This window comes from Nerophis ophidion, linkage group LG09 (genome assembly GCF_033978795.1).
Source record: "Nerophis ophidion isolate RoL-2023_Sa linkage group LG09, RoL_Noph_v1.0, whole genome shotgun sequence".
Lineage (NCBI taxonomy): Eukaryota > Metazoa > Chordata > Actinopteri > Syngnathiformes > Syngnathidae > Nerophis > Nerophis ophidion.
In genome coordinates this window covers 1,147,045-1,169,612 of record NC_084619.1, presented here as the reverse complement: position 1 = coordinate 1,169,612, position 22,568 = coordinate 1,147,045, and the positions used below count along the sequence as shown (strand labels likewise).

The 22,568-nt window shown below is 44.4% G+C and overlaps 1 protein-coding gene across 1 annotated transcript in view; it reads right to left on the bottom strand.

Moving 5' to 3' along the window:
* Positions 1-22,568, bottom strand: part of LOC133558879 (ryanodine receptor 2-like) — a 261,295-nt gene that overhangs the window by 112,535 nt on the left and 126,192 nt on the right. Inside the window, exons 53-55 of the mRNA XM_061910016.1 lie at positions 2,680-2,813; positions 2,501-2,579; positions 2,347-2,436 (exon numbers count right to left, since the gene is read on the bottom strand). Coding sequence (XP_061766000.1) covers positions 2,347-2,436; positions 2,501-2,579; positions 2,680-2,813 — 303 coding nt within the window. The remainder of the gene's footprint in view (positions 1-2,346; positions 2,437-2,500; positions 2,580-2,679; positions 2,814-22,568) is intronic.

The window sequence follows — 22,568 nt, the reverse complement described above, 5'->3', positions numbered from 1 at the left end:
ATATGTATAAAGACATACAGCAAAGTGACATGTGGTGTAACAGTGGTGATGTGACATGTGGTGTAACAGTGGTGATGTGACATGTGGTGTAACAGTGGTGATGTGACATGTGGTGTAACAGTGGTGATGTGACATGTGGTGTAACAGTGGTGATGTGGCATGTGGTGTAACAGTGGTGATGTGACACGTGGTGTAACAGTGGTGATGTGACACGTGGTGTAACAGTGGTGATGTGACATGTGGTGTAACAGTGGTGATGTGACATGTGGTGTAACAGTGGTGATGTGACATGTGGTGTAACAGTGGTGATGCGGCATGTGGTGTAACAGTGGTGATGTGACATGTGGTTTAACAGTGGTGATGTATATGTGGTGTAACAGTGGTGATGTGACACGTGGTGTAACAGTGGTGATGTATATGTGGTGTAACAGTGGTGATGTGACATGTGGTGTAACAGTGGTGATGTGACATGTGGTGTAACAGTGGTGATGCGGCATGTGGTGTAACAGTGGTGATGTGGCATGTGGTGTAACAGTGGCGATGTGACACGTGGTGTAACAGTGGTGATGTGACACGTGGTGTAACAGTGGTGATGTGACATGTGGTGTAACAGTGGTGATGTGACATGTGGTGTAACAGTGGTGATGTGACATGTGGTGTAACAGTGGTGATGCGGCATGTGGTGTAACAGTGGTGATGTGACATGTGGTGTAACAGTGGTGATGTATATGTGGTGTAACAGTGGTGATGTGACACGTGGTGTAACAGTGGTGATGTATATGTGGTGTAACAGTGGTGATGTGACATGTGGTGTAACAGTGGTGATGTGACATGTGGTGTAACAGTGGTGATGTATATGTGGTGTAACAGTGGTGATGTGACACGTGGTGTAACAGTGGTGATGTATATGTGGTGTAACAGTGGTGATGTGACATGTGATGTAACAGTGGTGATGTATATGTGGTGTAACATTGGTGATGTGACACGTGGTGTAACAGTGGTGATGTGACATGTGGTGTAACAGTGGTGATGTGACACGTGGTCTAACAGTGGTGATGTGACACGTGGTGTAACAGTGGTGATGTGACATGTGGTGTAACAGTGGTGATGTGACATGTGGTGTAACAGTGGTGATGTGACATGTGGTGTAACAGTGGTGATGTGACATGTGGTGTAACAGTGGTGATGTGACATGTGGTGTAACAGTGGTGATGTGACACGTGGTGTAACAGTGGTGATGTGACACGTGGTGTAACAGTGGTGATGTGACACGTGGTGTAACAGTGGTGATGTGATATGTGGTGTAACAGTGGTGATGTGACATGTGGTGTAACAGTGGTGATGTGACATGTGGTGTAACAGTGGTGATGTGACACGTGGTGTAACAGTGGTGATGTGACATGTGGTGTAACAGTGGTGATGTGACACGTGGTGTAACAGTGGTGATGTGACACGTGGTGTAACAGTGGTGATGTGACATGTGGTGTAACAGTGGTGATGTGACACGTGGTGTAACAGTGGTGATGTGACACGTGGTGTAACAGTGGTGATGTGACATGTGGTGTAACAGTGGTGATGTGACATGTGGTGTAACAGTGGTGATGTGACATGTGGTGTAACAGTGGTGATGTGACACGTGGTGTAACAGTGGTGATGTGACACGTGGTGTAACAGTGGTGATGTGACACGTGGTCTAACAGTGGTGATGTGACATGTGGTGTAACAGTGGTGATGTGACATGTGGTGTAACAGTGGTGATGTGACATGTGGTGTAACAGTGGTGATGTGACATGTGGTGTAACAGTGGTGATGTGACACGTGGTGTAACAGTGGTGATGTGACACGTGGTGTAACAGTGGTGATGTGACACGTGGTGTAACAGTGGTGATGTGACATGTGGTGTAACAGTGGTGATGTGACATGTGGTGTAACAGTGGTGATGTGACATGTGGTGTAACAGTGGTGATGTGACACGTGGTGTAACAGTGGTGATGTGACACGTGGTGTAACAGTGGTGATGTGACACGTGGTGTAACAGTGGTGATGTGACACGTGGTGTAACAGTGGTGATGTGACATGTGGTGTAACAGTGGTGATGTGACATGTGGTGTGACAGTGGTGATGTGACACGTGGTGTAACAGTGGTGATGTGACATGTGGTGTAACAGTGGTGATGTGACATGTGGTGTAACAGTGGTGATGTGACACGTGGTGTAACATTGGTGATGTGACACGTGGTGTAACAGTGGTGATGTGACATGTGGTGTAACAGTGGTGATGTATACAAGGAGGCGGGTGATTCCTAAGAGCAATGATTGAAAGTGAGACCTGCCGATCTTGACTTACCTTCTCAGCAAGAGCCCTGTAGGGCTTGAGGAGGGGGTGGACCTTGGTCCTGTCACACAGCTGCTCCCCGTGGACCCAGCCATTGGAGAACTGACAAGACAAGAGCATGCATGAATGGTCTCCTCACACTGGCTGACATTTCTGGAGCCTCCACCTTCTCAAGCGACCACTTCTCATGAGTATGCTCAGCATATTTGTTGACCAGCAGCTCCAGTCTCTCCGGCAGCGACACGCTGCAGAAATTAAATGGCCTGCATCACAGACGGCCAATAACATATGGAACTGAGTCCTAATCCACAAGTCCTAAAGAGACCTGGTCAGCATCCTACTCACTCAGAGGTCTCCACAGGCTGCGGGTTCTTGTCCCTCGGAGACGCACAGTCCGGGTCCAGGTGTTGGGGAGGGAGAGCCTTGGCCAGCGCCGCCAGGCAGTGGACGCTCACTTTGGCCACTTCAGGCTCGTATTGCTGTGGTAGAAAACATTTATGCTCACATGCACCTTCATTCCTAAGGAAGGATAAACATCCACTTACAAACAGCAACTTGTCTATCACTCATTTAAATGCAATTAATCACATTTTGTCCAACTGGCGATTCATCGCAGATGAAGATTGAATGAGTCTACCTCCGACAGATCATGTTCAACTTTGTAACACTATTAGCACGGGACTCAGCTATGTTTGCTTTATGCAAATGTTTTTTTTGTGAAACCTTTCGCTTTTTGTAAGGAGCTGCAGAGAAAATGGACGAAATGGAGAAGTGCTGCAGTGTCACCACTCAAACAAGCAACTTCTGATCACTAACCCACCAATTCTATTCAAATCCTGGTGTGCCAAGCTAAGGTGTTAAGTTGCTTTTCAACACCTGCTAATTCTGTCTTTCTTTCTGAAACACAATTTCCCATTTAAAACAAAGAAGACTTTTTTCACAATGTAGATGTTCCCTCATCATCGCAAATAGGAAAACAACACCAACATTCCTTTGTGCCGTTGCTGTTATTATTATTGTAAAATACATTTTCACCTCGTGTAAATCTCCCCCAACTTGTCCCATTTCTTTGTGCTGTTTGTACTTCAAAGCTGTTTGCTCTAACTATTAATAGTTTTTATGTTATTTACATTTTAGTATTCATAACCAGCCCAGCCCTCAAAATCTCCCCAAACTTTCTCCATTCCTTTGTGCTACTAAACCTTTTGTCTGACTATTGTAGTGTTTATGAAGGTGTTAGTAGTCATAACCCCACCCACGACATACAAACCACACGTCAGACAAAACACATTGCAGCACAAACAATTGGGACTACTTGAGGGGGGCTGCTGAAGAATAATAACACCTGACTTACATAATAAATGTTACAGACAAAGACATGTTTGCACACAAACAATTGGGACTAGGTGAGGGGGGCTGCTGAAGAATAATAACACCTTACTTACATAATAAATGTTCCAGACAAAGACATGTTTGCACACAAACAATTGGGACAAGTCTGAGGAGGTTTAGACGCGGTGGAGGTTGGGGGATAAGTATGAATAACAAAACTAATATTCTAGACAAAGAAAAAAACTAATTGCATCACAAACAAGTTTGGGAACATTTTGACAAAGTAGGGAGGAGCTGGTTATGAATAAGAAAACATGAATAACAGAACAAATATAATACTTACACAAAGTATTTTAGCAGCACAAACTAATGGCACAAATTTAGGGAGATTTTGAGACGGTAAGGGGCGGGGGGGGAGTGGGGGCTGTTTGCAGCACAAAGAACTGGGACAAGGTGCTGGATGACACCACTAATCAGAAAACATATTTTATAATAACTGGAACACAAGAAAGGAAAATGCTTACGGCAACAATGTAACAAAGGAATGGCAGGCCTTCTGTCTTATATACTACTATTACAGTCTTATATACTAATATTACAGACTTATATACTAATATTACAGTGTTATATACTAATATTACAGTGTTATATACTACTATTACAGTGTTATATACTAATATTACAGTCTTATATACTAATATTACAGTGTTATATACTAATATTACAGTCTTATATACTAATATTACAGACTTATATACTAATATTACAGACTTATATACTACTATAACAGTGTTATATACTACTATTACAGTGTTATATACTAATATTACAGTGTTATATACTACTATTACAGTGTTATATACTAATATTACAGTCTTATATACTAATATTACAGTGTTATATACTAATATTACAGTGTTATATACTACTATTACAGTCTTATATACTAATATTACAGTCTTATATACTAATATTACAGTCTTATATACTAATATTACAGTGTTATATACTAATATTACAGTCTTATGTACTAATATTACAGTCTTATATACTAATATTACAGTCTTATATACTAATATTACAGACTTATATACTACTATAACAGTGTTATATACTACTATTAGTGTTATATACTAATATTACAGTGTTATATACTACTATTACAGTCTTATATACTAATATTACAGTCTTATATACTACTATTACAGTCTTATATACTAATATTACAGTCTTATATACCATTATTACAGTCTTATATACTAATATTACAGTCTTATATACTATTATTACAGTCTTATATACTATTATTACAGTCTTATATACTAATATTACAGTCTTATATACTAATATTACAGTCTTATATACTAATATTACAGTGTTATATACTAATATTACAGTCTTATGTACTAATATTACAGTCTTATATACTAATATTACAGTGTTATATACTAATATTGCAGTCTTATATACTAATATTACAGTCTTATATACTAATATTGCAGTGTTATATACTAATATTACAGTGTTATATACTAATATTACAGTGTTATATACTAATATTACAGTGTTATATACTAATATTACAGTCTTATATACTAATATTACAGTGTTATATACTAATATTACAGTCTTATATACTAATATTACAGTGTTATATACTAATATTGCAGTGTTATATACTAATATTACAGTGTTATATACTAATATTACAGTCTTATATACTATTACAGTCTTATATACTAATATTACAGTCTTATATACTAATATTACAGTGTTATATACTAATATTACAGTGTTATATACTAATATTACAGTGTTATATACTAATATTACAGTCTTATATACTAATATTACAGTCTTATGTACTAATATTACAGTCTTATATACTAATATTACAGTGTTATATACTAATATTGCAGTCTTATATACTAATATTGCAGTGTTATATACTAATATTACAGTGTTATATACTAATATTACAGTCTTATATACTAATATTACAGTCTTATATACTAATATTACAGTCTTATATACTAATATTACAGTGTTATATACTAATATTACAGTCTTATATACTAATATTACAGTGTTATATACTAATATTACAGTCTTATATACTAATATTACAGTGTTATATACTAATATTGCAGTGTTATATACTAATATTACAGTGTTATATACTAATATTACAGTGTTATATACTAATATTACAGTCTTATATACTAATATTACAGTCTTATATACTAATATTACAGTGTTATATACTAATATTACAGTCTTGTGTACTAATATTAGTGTTATATACTAATATTACAGTCTTATATACTAATATTACAGTCTAACTGTAATATTAGTAATCATGAGGAGGGGCCAACTTCACACATGTTTATTGATTTCAACATGCTAACTGCAAACCTTTCAAATGAATATTTCTATAAACTTCAGAGCACCTCCATCCATTCATTTTCTACCGCTTATTCACTTTGGGGTCGCGGGGGGTGCTGGTGCCTATCTCATCTGCATTCGGGTGGAAGGCGTCATACACCATGGACAAGTCACCACCTCATAGCAGGGCCAACACACACAGACAACATTCACACACTAGGGACCATTTAGTGTTGCCAATCAACCTATCCCCAGGTGCATGTCTTTGGAGGTGGGAGGGGCCTATCCCCAGGTGCATGTCTTTGGAGGTGGGAGGAGCCTATCCCCAGGTGCATGTCTTTGGAGGTGGGAGGGGCCTATCCCCAGGTGCATGTCTTTGGAGGTGGGAGGGGCCTATCCCCAGGTGCATGTCTTTGGAGGTGGGAGGAGCCTATCCCCAGGTGCATGTCTTTGGAGGTGGAAGGGGCCTATCCCCGGGTGCATGTCTTTGGAGGTGGGAGGGGCCTATCCCCGGGTGCATGTCTTTGGAGGTGGGAGGGGCCTATCCCCGGGTGCATGTCTTTGGAGGTGGGAGGGGCCTATCCCCGGGTGCATGTCTTTGGAGGTGGGAGGGGCCTATCCCCGGGTGCATGTCTTTGGAGGTGGGAGGGGCCTATCCCCGGGTGCATGTCTTTGGAGGTGGGAGGGGCCTATCCCCGGGTGCATGTCTTTGGAGGTGGGAGGGGCCTATCCCCGGGTGCATGTCTTTGGAGGTGGGAGGGGCCTATCCCCGGGTGCATGTCTTTGGAAGTGGGAAGGGCCTATCCCCGGTTGAATGTCTTTGGAGGTGGGAGGGGCCTATCCCCGGGTGCATGTCTTTGGAGGTGGGAGGGGCCTATCCCCGGGTGCATGTCTTTGGAGGTGGGAGGGGCCTATCCCCGGGTGCAAGTTTATGGAGGTGGGAGGGGCCTATCCCCGGGTGCATGTCTTTGGAGGTGGGAGGGGCCTATCCCCGGGTGCATGTCTATGGAGGTGGGAGGGGCCTATCCCCGGGTGCATGTCTTTGGAGGTGGGAGGGGCCTATCCCCAGGTGCATGTCTTTGGAGGTGGGAAGGGCCTATCCCCGGTTGAATGTCTTTGGAGGTGGGAGGGGCCTATCCCCGGTTGAATGTCTTTGGAGGTGGGAGGGGCCTATCCCCGGGTGCATGTCTATGGAGGTGGGAGGGGCCTATCCCCAGGTGCATGTCTTTGGAGGTGGGAGGGGCCTATCCCCAGGTGCATGTCTTTGGAGGTGGGAGGGGCCTATCCCCGGGTGCATGTCTTTGGAGGTGGGAGGGGCCTAACCCCGGGTGCATGTCTTTGGAGGTGGGAGGGGCCTATCCCCGGGTGCATGTCTTTGGAGGTGGGAGGGGCCTATCCCCGGGTGCATGTCTTTGGAGGTGGGAGGGGCCTATCCCCAGGTGCATGTCTTTGGAGGTGGGAGGGGCCTATCCCCAGGTGCATGTCTTTGGAGGTGGGAGGGGCCTATCCCCGGGTGCATGTCTTTGGAGGTGGGAGGGGCCTATCCCCGGGTGCATGTCTTTGGAGGTGGGAGGGGCCTATCCCCGGGTGCATGTCTTTGGAGGTGGGAGGGGCCTATCCCCGGGTGCATGTCTTTGGAGGTGGGAGGGGCCTATCCCCGGGTGCATGTCTTTGGAGGTGGGAGGGGCCTATCCCCGGGTGCATGTCTTTGGAGGTGGGAGGGGCCTATCCCCGGGTGCATGTCTTTGGAGGTGGGAGGGGCCTATCCCCGGGTGCATGTCTTTGGAGGTGGGAGGGGCCTATCCCCGGGTGCATGTCTTTGGAGGTGGGAGGGGCCTATCCCCGGGTGCATGTCTTTGGAGGTGGGAGGGGCCTATCCCCGGGTGCATGTCTTTGGAGGTGGGAGGGGCCTATCCCCAGGTGCATGTCTTTGGAGGTGGGAGGGGCCTATCCCCGGGTGCATGTCTTTGGAGGTGGGAGGGGCCTATCCCCGGGTGCATGTCTTTGGAGGTGGGAGGGGCCTATCCCCGGGTGCATGTCTTTGGAGGTGGGAGGGGCCTATCCCCAGGTGCATGTCTTTGGAGGTGGGAGGGGCCTATCCCCAGGTGCATGTCTTTGGAGGTGGGAGGGGCCTATCTCCAGGTGCATGTCTTTGGAGGTGGGAGGGGCCTACCCCCAGGTGCATGTCTTTGGAAGTGGGAGGGGCCTATCTCCAGGTGCATGTCTTTGGAGGTGGGAGGGGCCTATCCCCAGGTGCATGTCTTTGGAGGTGGGAGGGGCCTATCCCCAGGTGCATGTCTTTGGAGGTGGGAGGGGCCTATCCCCGGGTGCATGTCTTTGGAGGTGGGAGGGGCCTATCCCCGGGTGCATGTCTTTGGAGGTGGGAGGGGCCTATCCCCAGGTGCATGTCTTTGGAGGTGGGAGGGGCCTATCTCCAGGTGCATGTCTTTGGAGGTGGGAGGGGCCTATCTCCAGGTGCATGTCTTTGGAGGTGGGAGGGGCCTACCCCCAGGTGCATGTCTTTGGAAGTGGGAGGGGCCTATCTCCAGGTGCATGTCTTTGGAGGTGGGAGGAAGCCGGAGTAGAACCCATGCATTCACGGGGAGAACATGCAAACTCCACACAGAAAGATCCCGAGCCCGGGATTGAACCCAGAACTACTCAGGACCTTCGTATTGTGAGGCAGACACACTAACCCCTCTGCCACCGTGCTGCCCCAATTTCCTTACTTACGGGTAAATAAAGTTCCCGCTGTGTTTCCACCAAAAACTACCCAGGTAGATTTAGTTCTTCAGGAACCTTCCAGACTAGGTGGGACTTTTCCAAGGGACCAGGAACCTTTCCGGGGGCGGGCTGTGCTGTGGATCACTGATTGGTTGAACTCAATTGGGGGCTTTCCTAAAACTTCTTTTTCAAAGTCTCGGTCACCATTGCAATATACTTCTTTATTTCTTATTTCTTGTGTGTTTCTATGACAACTAACTTGACAACGGAGAGAAAGAAGAACAAAGGAACTTTTGACTTGTAGGAACTTTAGTGCTGGAGAAGACTGATCAGCGGAACTATCTTGCAGTCTTTTTAAACTACATGCACTTTATTCTTGTTTTGTACTTCTTACTAACTTCATTTTGTTAGGTGAAGTAGACGCACTCTTTTAAGTGTATTTATAGCCAACTATTTACTGCACTGACATGTATTATTGATATATTGTTATTTACAGTTGGTATGTTGTTATTTACAGATAAACACTGGCATGTATTATTGATATATTGTTATTTACAGTTGGTATGTTGTTATTTACAGATAAACACTGGCATGTATTATTGATATATTGTTATTTACAGTTGGTATGTTGTTATTTACAGATAAACACTGGCATGTATTATTGATACATTGTTATTTACAGTTGGTATGTTGTTATTTACAGATAAACACTGGCATGTATTATTGATACATTGTTATTTACAGTTGGTATGTTGTTATTTACAGATAAACACTGGCATCTATTATTGATATATTGTTATTTACAGCTGAATTGGACCAAAGGGAATCACCTGACTTCATGAAGTCATCATTTACTGAGAGGACGACTTTCTGACTGTTGGACATTGCAGACAAAAGTCTGACTTCTTATGAACAATTTTGATCACTTTATTTTGTAAATCATATTGTTTTGTACATGATTGCTTTGTCTTTCATTGACTTACTTTTTCTTAAAAGAAGTGTGACTGTTTATGTACATGGCATCAGTGTAGTGGAATATATTAAACCACTCCTCCATATGTCATCAAGCTGATTTGTAGAAACTAGCTGGACTGTGAAATGCGGTGGAAACACAAACCACACACTTTTCTATAGGAACACAAAGATCCAGGAACCAGTAGTTTTAAAGGGGAACATTAAGGGTTAAAACCAATAAAAATCCGTTCCCAGTGGCTTATTTTATTTTTCAAAGTTTTTTTCAAAATTTTACCCATCAAGCAATATCCCGAAAAAAAGCTTCAAAGTGCCTGATTTTCACCATCGCTATATCCACCCGTCCATTTTCCTGTGACGTCACTGAGTGGTGCCAGTACAAACAAACATGGCGGATAGAACAGCAAGATATAGCGACATTAGCTCGGATTCAGACTCGGATTTCAGCGGCTTAAGCGATTCAACAGATTACTCATGTATTGAAACGGATGGTTGGAGTGTGGAGGCAGATAGCGAAAATGAAATTGAAGAAGAAACTGAAGCTATTCAGCCATATCACGACACACAACGGCAACGAGGACGAATTCGGCGATCGCCTTCTAACCAAAGATTGCATCTTTTGACCACTGATGTACTTGAATCCGTTGATTGGTATGTGTTTGTTTGGCATTAAATGTGGGTGGAGGGAAAGGCTGGATGCAAATATAGCTACAAATGAGGCATAATGATGCAATATGTTCATACAGCTAGCCTAAATAGCATGTTAGCATCAATTAGCATGCCGTGACCATTGATATGTCTGATTAGCACACTCCACGTAAGTCAACTTGAATCCGTCCCTGATGGTGTTGTTACACCTCCGACAACACACCCACGAGGCATGATGTCTTCAAAGTACGGAAAACAGTCGAAAAAACGGAAAATAACAGTTGATTTGACTTGTGTGTTTAATGTGTTTGAGAAAATGGCAGATTGCTTCCTGTTGTGATGTCACGGGTGAAAGGTCATTGCTCCGACAGCGAACAATTGAAAGGCGTTTCAATCGCCAAAATCACCCTTTTCGAGTTCGGAAATCGGTTAAAAAAAACGTATGGTCTTTTTTCTGCAACATCAAGGTATTTATTGACGCTTACATAGGTCTGCTGATAATGTTCCACTTTAAGAAACAAAAGTTCTGAACTTTTGGTAGAAAAGGGCCTTTTGACATTTAGTTATGAGGCCCTTGGTGATAAAAGTCACGAGGCTTGTGGACTTGAGGTGACACAGGAATGTCCTCATGGAAGCCATTCTTTGATGCTCCCATCTTGTCAATGAGTCAGCTAAGATGCCACAAATACTAGCAGAAGATTTCCCTCAACAGCCTTTCTAACACTGACAATTCTTTCATTCCATCTTACAAGATCTTTCTCATTTCAAATATCGGGTACAATACGCTTAAACTTTGTGGGAAATGATTCCGGTTGGCGAGTCAAAAACCATGTTGGATGAGATTTTATTGCCTTTACCTTTTTTGCCAGTTCCTTAAACACGACCCAGAAGAGCTTCTGAGATAAGTGCAGCTCCTCCTCAGAGGCCAGGCTCTGGTCTCCAGTCTGAGAGTAGTACTTCCACTTCTGCTGGTAGTGGCTGCTCAAGAGCTGTGCAGGGGAACAGGACTTCATGTCGCCTCAATGGCTCTTGTCCAAGTGTGTCTCTGCAGCTACCTTCAGTGCTGTCTTGTCCAAGTGTGTCTCTGCAGCTACCTTCAGTGCTGTCTTGTCCAAGTGTGTCTCTGCAGCTACCTTCAGTGCTGTCTTGTCCAAGTGTGTCTCTGCAGCTACCTTCAGTGCTGTCTTGTCCAAGTGTGTCTCTGCAGCTACCTTCAGTGCTGTCTTGTCCAAGTGTGTCTCTGCAGCTACCTTCAGTGCTGTCTTGTCCAAGTGTGTCTCTGCAGCTACCTTCAGTGCTGTCTTGTCCAAGTGTGTCTCTGCAGCTACCTTCAGTGCTGTCTTGTCCAAGTGTGTCTCTGCAGCTACCTTCAGTGCTGTCTTGTCTAAGTGTGTCTCTGCAGCTACCTTCAGTGCTGTCTTGTCCAAGTGTGTCTCTGCAGCTACCTTCAGTGCTGTCTTGTCCAAGTGTGTCTCTGCAGCTACCTTCAGTGCTGTCTTGTCCAAGTGTGTCTCTGCAGCTACCTTCAGTGCTGTCTTGTCCAAGTGTGTCTCTGCAGCTACCTTCAGTGCTGTCTTGTCCAAGTGTGTCTCTGCAGCTACCTTCAGTGCTGTCTTGTCTAAGTGTGTCTCTGCAGCTACCTTCAGTGCTGTCTTGTCCAAGTGTGTCTCTGCAGCTACCTTCAGTGCTGTCTTGTCCAAGTGTGTCTCTGCAGCTACCTTCAGTGCTGTCTTGTCCAAGTGTGTCTCTGCAGCTACCTTCAGTGCTGTCTTGTCCAAGTGTGTCTCTGCAGCTACCTTCAGTGCTGTCTTGTCCAAGTGTGTCTCTGCAGCTACCTTCAGTGCTGTCTTGTCCAAGTGTGTCTCTGCAGCTACCTTCAGTGCTGTCTTGTCTAAGTGTGTCTCTGCAGCTACCTTCAGTGCTGTCTTGTCCAAGTGTGTCTCTGCAGCTACCTTCAGTGCTGTCTTGTCCAAGTGTGTCTCTGCAGCTACCTTCAGTGCTGTCTTGTCCAAGTGTGTCTCTGCAGCTACCTTCAGTGCTGTCTTGTCTAAGTGTGTCTCTGCAGCTACCTTCAGTGCTGTCTTGTCCAAGTGTGTCTCTGCAGCTACCTTCAGTGCTGTCTTGTCCAAGTGTGTCTCTGCAGCTACCTTCAGTGCTGTCTTGTCCAAGTGTGTCTCTGCAGCTACCTTCAGTGCTGTCTTGTCCAAGTGTGTCTCTGCAGCTACCTTCAGTGCTGTCTTGTCCAAGTGTGTCTCTGCAGCTACCTTCAGTGCTGTCTTGTCCAAGTGTGTCTCTGCAGCTACCTTCAGTGCTGTCTTGTCCAAGTGTGTCTCTGCAGCTACCTTCAGTGCTGTCTTGTCCAAGTGTGTCTCTGCAGCTACCTTCAGTGCTGTCTTGTCCAAGTGTGTCTCTGCAGCTACCTTCAGTGCTGTCTTGTCCAAGTGTGTCTCTGCAGCTACCTTCAGTGCTGTCTTGTCTAAATGTGTCTCTGCAGCTACCTTCAGTGCTGTCTTGTCCAAGTGTGTCTCTGCAGCTACCTTCAGTGCTGTCTTGTCCAAGTGTGTCTCTGCAGCTACCTTCAGTGCTGTCTTGTCCAAGTGTGTCTCTGCAGCTACCTTCAGTGCTGTCTTGTCCAAGTGTGTCTCTGCAGCTACCTTCAGTGCTGTCTTGTCCAAGTGTGTCTCTGCAGCTACCTTCAGTGCTGTCTTGCTGTGCTCTGTGACCGTGTGAAGATCCAAGACCAGGCGTCCAAGAAGAGGCCGCATCATGGCTGCTTGGAGTTGACTGGGAAGACAAGTCGTGCACTTTAGTTGGGGAAAGAAAGTTCTCTTCAGGCAAAATATCATTAGGGTTTAGGGTTAGAAAGATAAGTAACACAATGATACAGACAGATAAGTAACACAATGATACAGACAGATAAGTAACACAATGATACAGACAGATAAGTAACACAATGATACAGACAGATAAGTAACACAATGATACAGACAGATAAGTAACACAATGATACAGACAGATAAGTAACACAATGATACAGACAGATAAGTAACACAATGATACAGACAGATAAGTAACACAATGATACAGACAGATAAGTAACACAATGATACAGACAGATAAGTAACACAATGATACAGACAGATAAGTAACACAATGATACAGACAGATAAGTAACACAATGATACAGACAGATAAGTAACACAATGATACAGACAGATAAGTAACACAATGATACAGACAGATGGTGTGAGCCGGCAGCCATGTCTTGCATCATCGCATCAGTTATTCTAGTTTATAAATCACGGTTAACAGGAGGATTTATCCATGAATCCAAAGTTGTTCATCTGTGACATTTAATGTACAGCCAGAGATGGAGACAAACACACAACAGAAGACAGTGTCTGCAGGGATACTTTTCCTTGTTAACCCTTCACATGCAAGATTTGGAAATCCTATCAGTCGTCCTCGAAGATAGAGCAGACATTGTACAGTAAGCGATGCTTTTATTATGTTAGTAGTTTTTATTTCTTGTTTAACACTTAGCAATACTGCTAGCTACATGATGTTTATTGTTTGACTAAAGCTGGATTTGTTTAGCAGAGCTTCTAAGATTTATAGATGATCTTCATTATATCCAGGATCAACAATACAAGGTTCTGCATCATCATTTTTCCCAAAGTAATCATTGTTGACTCTCACAAAGTCTGCATGATTAGCATTGTTGTTGATGGGGAAGGAATCTGTAGTTCCTCCTCCATGTCACATCTCTCAAAATGGCTCGGGAATCTCTGAGATTGATACCATTCTGATCATATCTATTTACTCACAAACTGTATAGGTATTGAAGTGTCATGGAAGCGATATATATGATAATAGATTCAATGTAGAGGCAAGTTGTGTTTCTACTCTACTTCTACTTTAAAGGCATTCATCAGCAGAGGCTGGTGGCCCTTGTTAAAAACTCTGCTGTTTGGTCAAGAGGGAATCTTTTTCCAAAGACTTAGCCTGGGACTGCTGCGTGAACTCTGACATCCAGAGGCGAGAGAAAAAGTGAGAGGGAAGTGGGTGGTGTTAGAAAAGTTCTGGGTGGACTTAGCAGGTGAGAGAAAAGCTTCTGGTGCTTGAAACTGCCTTGTTGAACAAAGTCAAATAACGTCTGCGAGCTGCAAAGTAAAGCTTGGTTGTCTCCAAAGAATCAGGTTAGTTACAGACTCATGGAGCCAACCAACGGGTCCGTTTGTTGTTAACTCGGGTTTGGTACTGAAGATATTGGCCAATGAGAAAAGGTGACAAGACCACTTGAGAGATAGGTCTCAAGCATGCTGGAATGTCAAAAATAAGTCCTTCTCTCTCCTTTTGTGTGCTCTTGAAAAGTATATCAGTGATACGTTTCCTGACACCTAAAGTCACAAACATAAAAATAAACAACCTTTTCAACCCAACAGACAGCATTGTGTTTGGAGTTTCTGCATTACTTCACCTAATATGTCAGGAAAGCTGGCCAGTCCAGTCCTTGCCTAAGTTTTTGGCCCATGAAAACAGCCGTGTGAAAGTCAAGCAACACCCAACACCAGAGCAGTGAGACAAGTGGGAAGTGAGCAGGGAGACAAGTGGGAAGTGAGCAGTGAGACAAGTGGGAAGTGAGCAGCGAGACAAGTGGGAAGTGAGCAGTGAGACAAGTTGGAAGTGAGCAGTGAGACAAGTTGGAAGTGAGCAGTGAGACAAGTGGGAAGTGAGACAAGTTGGAAGTGAGCAGTGAGACAAGTGGGAAGTGAGCAGTGAGACAAGTGGGAAGTGAGCAGGGAGATAAGTTGGAAGTGAGCAGTGAGACAAGTGGGAAGTGAGCAGTGAGACAAGTGTGAAGTGAGCAGTGAGACAAGTGGGAAGTGAGCAGTGAGACAAGTGGGAAGTGAGCAGTGAGACAAGTGTGAAGTGAGCAGTGAGACAAGTGGGAAGTGAGCAGTGAGACAAGTGGGAAGTGAGCAGGGAGATAAGTTGGAAGTGAGCAGTGAGACAAGTTGGAAGTGAGCAGTGAGACAAGTTGGAAGTGAGCAGTGAGACAAGTGGGAAGTGAGCAGTGAGACAAGTGGGAAGTGAGCAGTGAGACAAGTGGGAAGTGAGCAGTGAGACAAGTGTGAAGTGAGCAGTGAGACAAGTGGCAAGGCCGCCTCAAACTAGCAGTAGTTGTCAAAAAAGATGTTCCTGGAAAAGTGGGTCATGTTTGAAGTCTTGCTGCCAATGAGGCTGTGGTAGACATGATGACTCATCAATCATTGACTATCACCTCATTAGAGAATGAAGGATGTAATTAAGAATGTGGTAGACATGATGACTCATCAATCATTGACTATCACCTCATTAGAGAATGAAGGATGTAATTAAGAATTGTCATTAGCAAATGTCTCATTTGTAAAGGATGTCCAAAGACGATTGATGCTGTGCAGGCAGGAAAGAAGTGCAGTATCTTGCCCTTTCTTCCTGTCAGAATGTTAGATTTGGTCTGGCAGCAAATAAGAGTAACAGCTTTTCATACTTGCACACGGCCAATAAACAATCCTCAGTTGTGTCCCTCTGGGCCTTGGTCAGGCTGGAAGCCCTGGAGAGACTGTAGATGGCCTGGATCAGAGAATCCATCAAGGTGAAGTGGTCCTCCAAAGCGTGGAGGAGAGCAGAAGACTTAGTGAGCAGAGGAAGCACGGCCGAGCACAGGTATCTGTTGAGGGCCAAGGCCATGTCGCTGGATCCAAAGTCAACCTGCCAGAGGACAACAAGCACAAGTGAAGTGTGGGCTGCAACAAACCAGAACATGGATGGCTAAGGAAGAGGGATTGCTTTAGGTGGCAGGCTGCAGCTTGGATCCATACAAGGTCAACACAAGGTCACCATACATTTCTGCAGCAAAGTCAAAGTTCACTGGAGCTCACCGAGTCCAGAGAGACTGCAGTCTGAAGGTCGGACAGGAAGCCAACTTGCAGAAGGTGGATGAGAAAAGTCTGTCCCTGGATGGCGTACACACGGTCCAGGAACAGAACCACGGCCGCCTTGTGGTCGGGGCAGAAGACCCTAGATAAGTCTGGTTCCACCACACAACCATCTGCAAGAACATGCAATGTCAGTGCCACTCATCCTGAAGGTCTACTCTTGTAGAAAACTGAATCTACAAGAACATGCACGGTCAGTGCCACTCATCCTGAAGGTCTACTCTTGTAGAAAACTGAATCTACAAGAACATGCACGGTCAGTGCCACTCATCCTGAAGGTCTACTCTTGTAGAAAACTGAATCTACAAGAACATGCACGGTCAGTGCCACTCATCCTGAAGGTCTACTCTTGTAGAAAACTGAATCTACAAGAACATGCAATGTCAGTGCCACTCATCCTGAAGGTCTACTCTTGTAGAAAACTGAATCTACAAGAACATGCACGGTCAGTGCCACTCATCCTGAAGGTCTACTCTTGTAGAAAACTGAATCTGCAAGAACATGCAATGTCAGTGCCACTCATCCTGAAGGTCTACTCTTGTAGAAAACTGAATCTACAAGAACATGCACGGTCAGTGCCACTCATCCTGAAGGTCTACTCTTGTAGAAAACTGAATCTACAAGAACATGCAATGTCAGTGCCACTCATCCTGAAGGTCTACTCTTGTAGAAAACTGAATCTACAAGAACATGCACGGTCAGTGCCACTCATCCTGAAGGTCTACTCTTGTAGAAAACTGAATCTACAAGAACATGCACGGTCAGTGCCACTCATCCTGAAGGTCTACTCTTGTAGAAAACTGAATCTACAAGAACATGCACGGTCAGTGCCACTCATCCTGAAGGTCTACTCTTGTAGAAAACTGAATCTACAAGAACATGCACGGTCAGTGCCACTCATCCTGAAGGTCTACTCTTGTAGAAAACTGAATCTACAAGAACATGCAGGGTCAGTGCCACTCATCCTGAAGGTCTAGAAAATTGAGGTTTGAATGAACAACAAACATGATCTCTTGTTTGCTCAAACGGTGGGTTTTCATTACGTCATGAAGGAAAACCTTCTCTGAGCCAACTATTGCTAGTCCATGAGCCCATCCAGTCAATAAAACTACCAAATTACAGTATAAAAACCTAGGTTTTGCTACACATCTTAAAAGAAAGCCAGAACCTCTGCCAACAATCAGTCAGCAACAGACTAAGTTTGATCCTATTTCTTGGGCCCATGAGCTAACTGTGCTAGTATTGCTAACATTTAGGTCCTCCTGTCTCACGCCTCAGTGTTCGTTTGTGGTATGTGAATCATGGAATGTTCTATGTCAGGAAAGTGCTGAGTTCCATTGATACGTCAAAGGCCAAATAGTGCTTTTTAAAGACATGCTAGCATAAAAGCTACAAAGCCTGTAGGCCTTACTTAAAGCGCTTGGATTGTCAGCATCACATTACATTACAAAAAACTGTCATTTGGGACCTGGAACTCTCTTCTATCTCAAGGAGGCTGGCAGCCTTACTTCACCTTTTGACACAGAGGGTACTTGAAAGGGCAAGCTGATGACCCCCTCAAGATCCTGGATGGGGATGAGCGACTTCAGGATGGCTTGCATGCGGACGGCTTCTGCCTTGCCTCCTTCAATCAGCTGCAACATTTCAGGAAACACATTAGGACAAATATGTCATGTATGGGTGTCAGACTGGAAGTACTGTACGGGTGTCAGACTGGAAGTACTGTACGGGTGTCAGACTAGAAGTACTGTACGGGTGCACCAAGAGTGTCAGACTAGAAGTACTGTACGGGTGCACCAAGAGTGTCAGACTAGAAGTACTGTACGGGTGCACCAAGAGTGTCAGACTAGAAGCACTGTACGGGTGCACCAAGAGTGTCAGACTAGAAGTACTGTACGGGTGCACCAAGAGTGTCAGACTAGAAGTACTGTACGGGTGTCAGACTAGAAGTACTGTACGGGTGCACGAAGAGTGTCAGACTAGAAAGAAGTACTGCACGGGTGCACCAAGAGTGTCAGACTAGAAGCACTGTACGGGTGCACCAAGAGTGTCAGACTAGAAGTACTGCACGGGTGCACCAAGAGTGTCAGACTAGAAAGAAGTACTGCACGGGTGCACCAAGAGTGTCAGACTAGAAGTACTGTACGGGTGCACCAAGAGTGTCAGACTAGAAGTACTGTCTGGGTGCACCAAGAGTGTCAGACTAGAAGTACTGTACGGGTGCACCAAGAGTGTCAGACTAGAAAGAAGTACTGCACGGGTGCACCAAGAGTGTCAGACTAGAAGTACTGTACGGGTGCACCAAGAGTGTCAGACTAGAAGTACTGTACGGGTGCACCAAGAGTGTCAGACTAGAAGTACTGTACGGGTGCACCAAGAGTGTCAGACTAGAAGTACTGTACGGGTGCACCAAGAGTGTCAGACTAGAAAGAAGTACTGCACGGGTGCACCAAGACATCCATTTGTCATTCTTATCTGGTCTCCCTGGAAGGTATGTGCGCTGCTAGCGGCACTACCCACAATTGTGAGAATTGACCCTAAAGCCATAACATACTATTATTATTCATCCTGATTCTGAATAGTTTCATCATATTCAAAAATCTATTTTTAGGAAGCCGTTTTAGGACAAATTGAAGCAACCAGAAGGAGTTTTTCAGAGCAGCAAGCTGTTGTGAAGCAGTTTCAATCAAATAGTTCATTGTCAGAATGATGTTGGATCAAGAATCCATCCTGATCAATATCACAGGAGGAGGACATTTAAATAAGAAAGCTGCTCATTTGTAAGCTGAGGGTCTACCCCGCCTTCCCAATGCAGCTGGGATATGCTCCAGTGCCCCTCCCATCCCTGTTAGGGACAAGCGGTAGAAAATGGATGGGGATGGATTGGATTTTCTATCTTAAACTCAAAGTGTTTACAAAGTACAAAGAAAATGAATCCTAAAGAAAATCTGATCATATTCAGTAAAACTTGGTGAAAAATGAGAATCTTTCTCATGTCATGAAGCAAAATACAATTTATTCATGAGAAGTTTGTTGCAGATGAAGCACAGGAAGTGAATGGAAGGATTCTTCTCTGCTTCTTTCTATTCCTTCTCACATTAGAAAGTGGACTCGTGATGTTGCAGACTGTAAACTGTTGGAAATAAAGTGGTAGCATAACAAGGTTGCCAAGGACACTTCCTGCTTCCAGTGGACAAGAGCAGACAACTACGATCAGACTTTGTGTGACTTTTTGGCAGCAGCTGCAAGGAATAAAAGACTCACCTGCTTCTCTGGAGCACAGCGGCCCAACAAGTCCACGAGTGTCGAGTAGAAGGTCATGATGGCATGGCCCATGTGGATGCGCTCGCCCTCACTGTCAGGGACAGCATCTCTGTTACACAAAACTGTGATCAGCACCACAATAACTGGATTGTTGCCTTTTTCATCTCTGTTACACAAAACTGTGATCAGCACCACAATAACTGGATTGTTGCCTTTTTCATCTCTGTTACACAAAACTGTGATCAGCACCACAATAACTGGATTGTTGCCTTTTTCATCTCTGTTACACAAAACTATGATCAGCACCACAATAACTGGATTGTTGCCTTTTTCATCTGTTACACAAAACTGTGATCAGCACCACAATAACTGGATTGTTGCCTTTTTCATCTCTGTTACACAAAACTATGATCAGCACCACAATAACTGGATTGTTGCCTTTTTCATCTCTGTTACACAAAACTATGATCAGCACCACAATAACGGGATTGTTGCCTTTTTCATCTCTGTTACACAAAACTGTGATCAGCACCACAATAACGGGATTGTTGCCTTTTTCATCTCTGTTACACAAAACTGTGATCAGCACCACAATAACTGGATTGTTGCCTTTTTCATCTCTGTTACACAAAACTGTGATCAGCACAACAATAACTGGATTGTTGCCTTTTTCATCTCTGTTACACAAAACTGTGATCAGCACCACAATAACGGGATTGTTGCCTTTTTCATCTCTGTTACACAAAACTGTGATCAGCACCACAATAACTGGATTGTTGCCTTTTTCATCTCTGTTACACAAAACTATGATCAGCACCACAATAACGGGATTGTTGCCTTTTTCATCTCTGTTACACAAAACTATGATCAGCACCACAATAACTGGATTGTTGCCTTTTTCATCTCTGTTACACAAAACTATGATCAGCACCACAATAACTGGATTGTTGCCTTTTTCATCTCTGTTACACAAAACTATGATCAGCACCACAATAACGGGATTGTTGCCTTTTTCATCTCTGTTACACAAAACTGTGATCAGCACCACAATAACTGGATTGTTGCCTTTTTCATCTCTGTTACACAAAACTGTGATCAGCACCACAATAACTGGATTGTTGCCTTTTTCATCTCTGTTACACAAAACTGTGATCAGCACCACAATAACTGGATTGTTGCCTTGCAGTGGAGAGGTCGCGAGGAAGCAAGACTGACTGTGTTGCAGTGGAGAGGTCGCGAGGAAGCAAGACTGTGTTGCAGTGGAGAGGTCGTGAGGAAGCAAGACTGACTGTGTTGCAGTGGAGAGGTCGCGAGGAAGCAAGACTAACTGTGTTGCAGTGAAGAGGTCGCGAGGAAGCAAGACTGACTGTGTTGCAGTGGAGAGGTCGCGAGGAAGCAAGACTAACTGTGTTGCAGTGGAGAGGTCGCGAGGAAGCAAGACTGACTGTGTTGCAGTGGAGAGGTCGCGAGGAGAAAGTCCATCCATAGACGGCTCTTCAGACATCCTGATGCCTTCCTCCATGGCGGCGAGGAGACCCTTCCCACCGTCTCCTCGCAGGGCAGGACCAAAACACTCGGGGCGACGGATCAACAACCTCAACACCAAGTAGGCGTTCTCCTCCACGTTTTCGCCTGTGGTCAAAAAGAGTCTTGGTCCTGTTCATGGCAGTGTGAGTGCAAGCAAAGTTACCATTGCAGAATACAGCAAAACGTAGAAAGTCCAGGTAACGCTCGCCCTCCACGGGGTTCCAGCCAATGTCCGGGTAGCCTTTAGCCACCAGCAGGGGGCAGCTTTTTAGACCGCAGCCGGCAAGGTAGTCCACCACCTGGACATCAAAAAGAGGCTGACTGCAAAAAACTCTTCTAGTCATTGGAGACGTGAAAGAAGTGCTGACCTTCTGGAGGTCAGGCTCCCTCAGCGCGAGGGCCAGCTGGTTGTTGTCCATGACGGAGGCTGCTGCCACGTCCAGGGGAGTGGCCCCGCGCATGGAAGGTGAAGCTACCCTCCAGCACACATACAACACAAAGAAAGCGGCATTTATTCCCAGTTGAAGGCCAGAGGTGACATCAGAGCATATCTTCTGTTTTGGACTAGGAAAATGGTTCTAGAGATATACCTCTGCGTAACATTGGAGGCTTATTTATAAAGTGTGCATCTTATTCATAGGGTGTGCATCTTATTCATAGGGTGTGCATCTTATTTATAAAGTGTGCATCTTATTCATAGGGTGTGCATCTTATTCATAGGGTGTGCATCTTATTTATAAAGTGTGCATCTTATTCATAGGGTGTGCATCTTATTCATAGGGTGTGCATCTTATTCATAGGGTGTGCGTCTTATTCATAGGGTGTGCATCTTATTCATAGGGGTGTGCATCTTATTCATAGGGTGTGCATCTTATTCATAGGGTGTGCATCTTATTCATAGGGTGTGCATCTTATTCATAGGGTGTGCATCTTATTCATAGGGTGTGCATCTTATTCATAGGGTGTGCATCTTATTCATAGGGTGTGCATCTTATTCATAGGGTGTGCATCTTATTCATAGGGTGTGCATCTTATTCATAGGGGTGTGCATCTTATTCATAGGGTGTGCATCTTATTCATAGGGTGTGCATCTTATTCATAGGGTGTGCATCTTATTCATAGGGTGTGCGTCTTATTCATAGGGTGTGCATCTTATTCATAGGGTGTGCATCTTATTCATAGGGTGTGCATCTTATTCATAGGGTGTGCATCTTATTCATAGGGTGTGCATCTTATTCATAGGGTGTGCGTCTTATTCATAGGGTGTGCATCTTATTCATAGGGTGTGCATCTTATTCATAGGGTGTGCATCTTATTCATAGGGTGTGCATCTTATTCATAGGGTGTGCATCTTATTCATAGGGTGTGCATCTTATTCATAGGGTGTGCATCTTATTCATA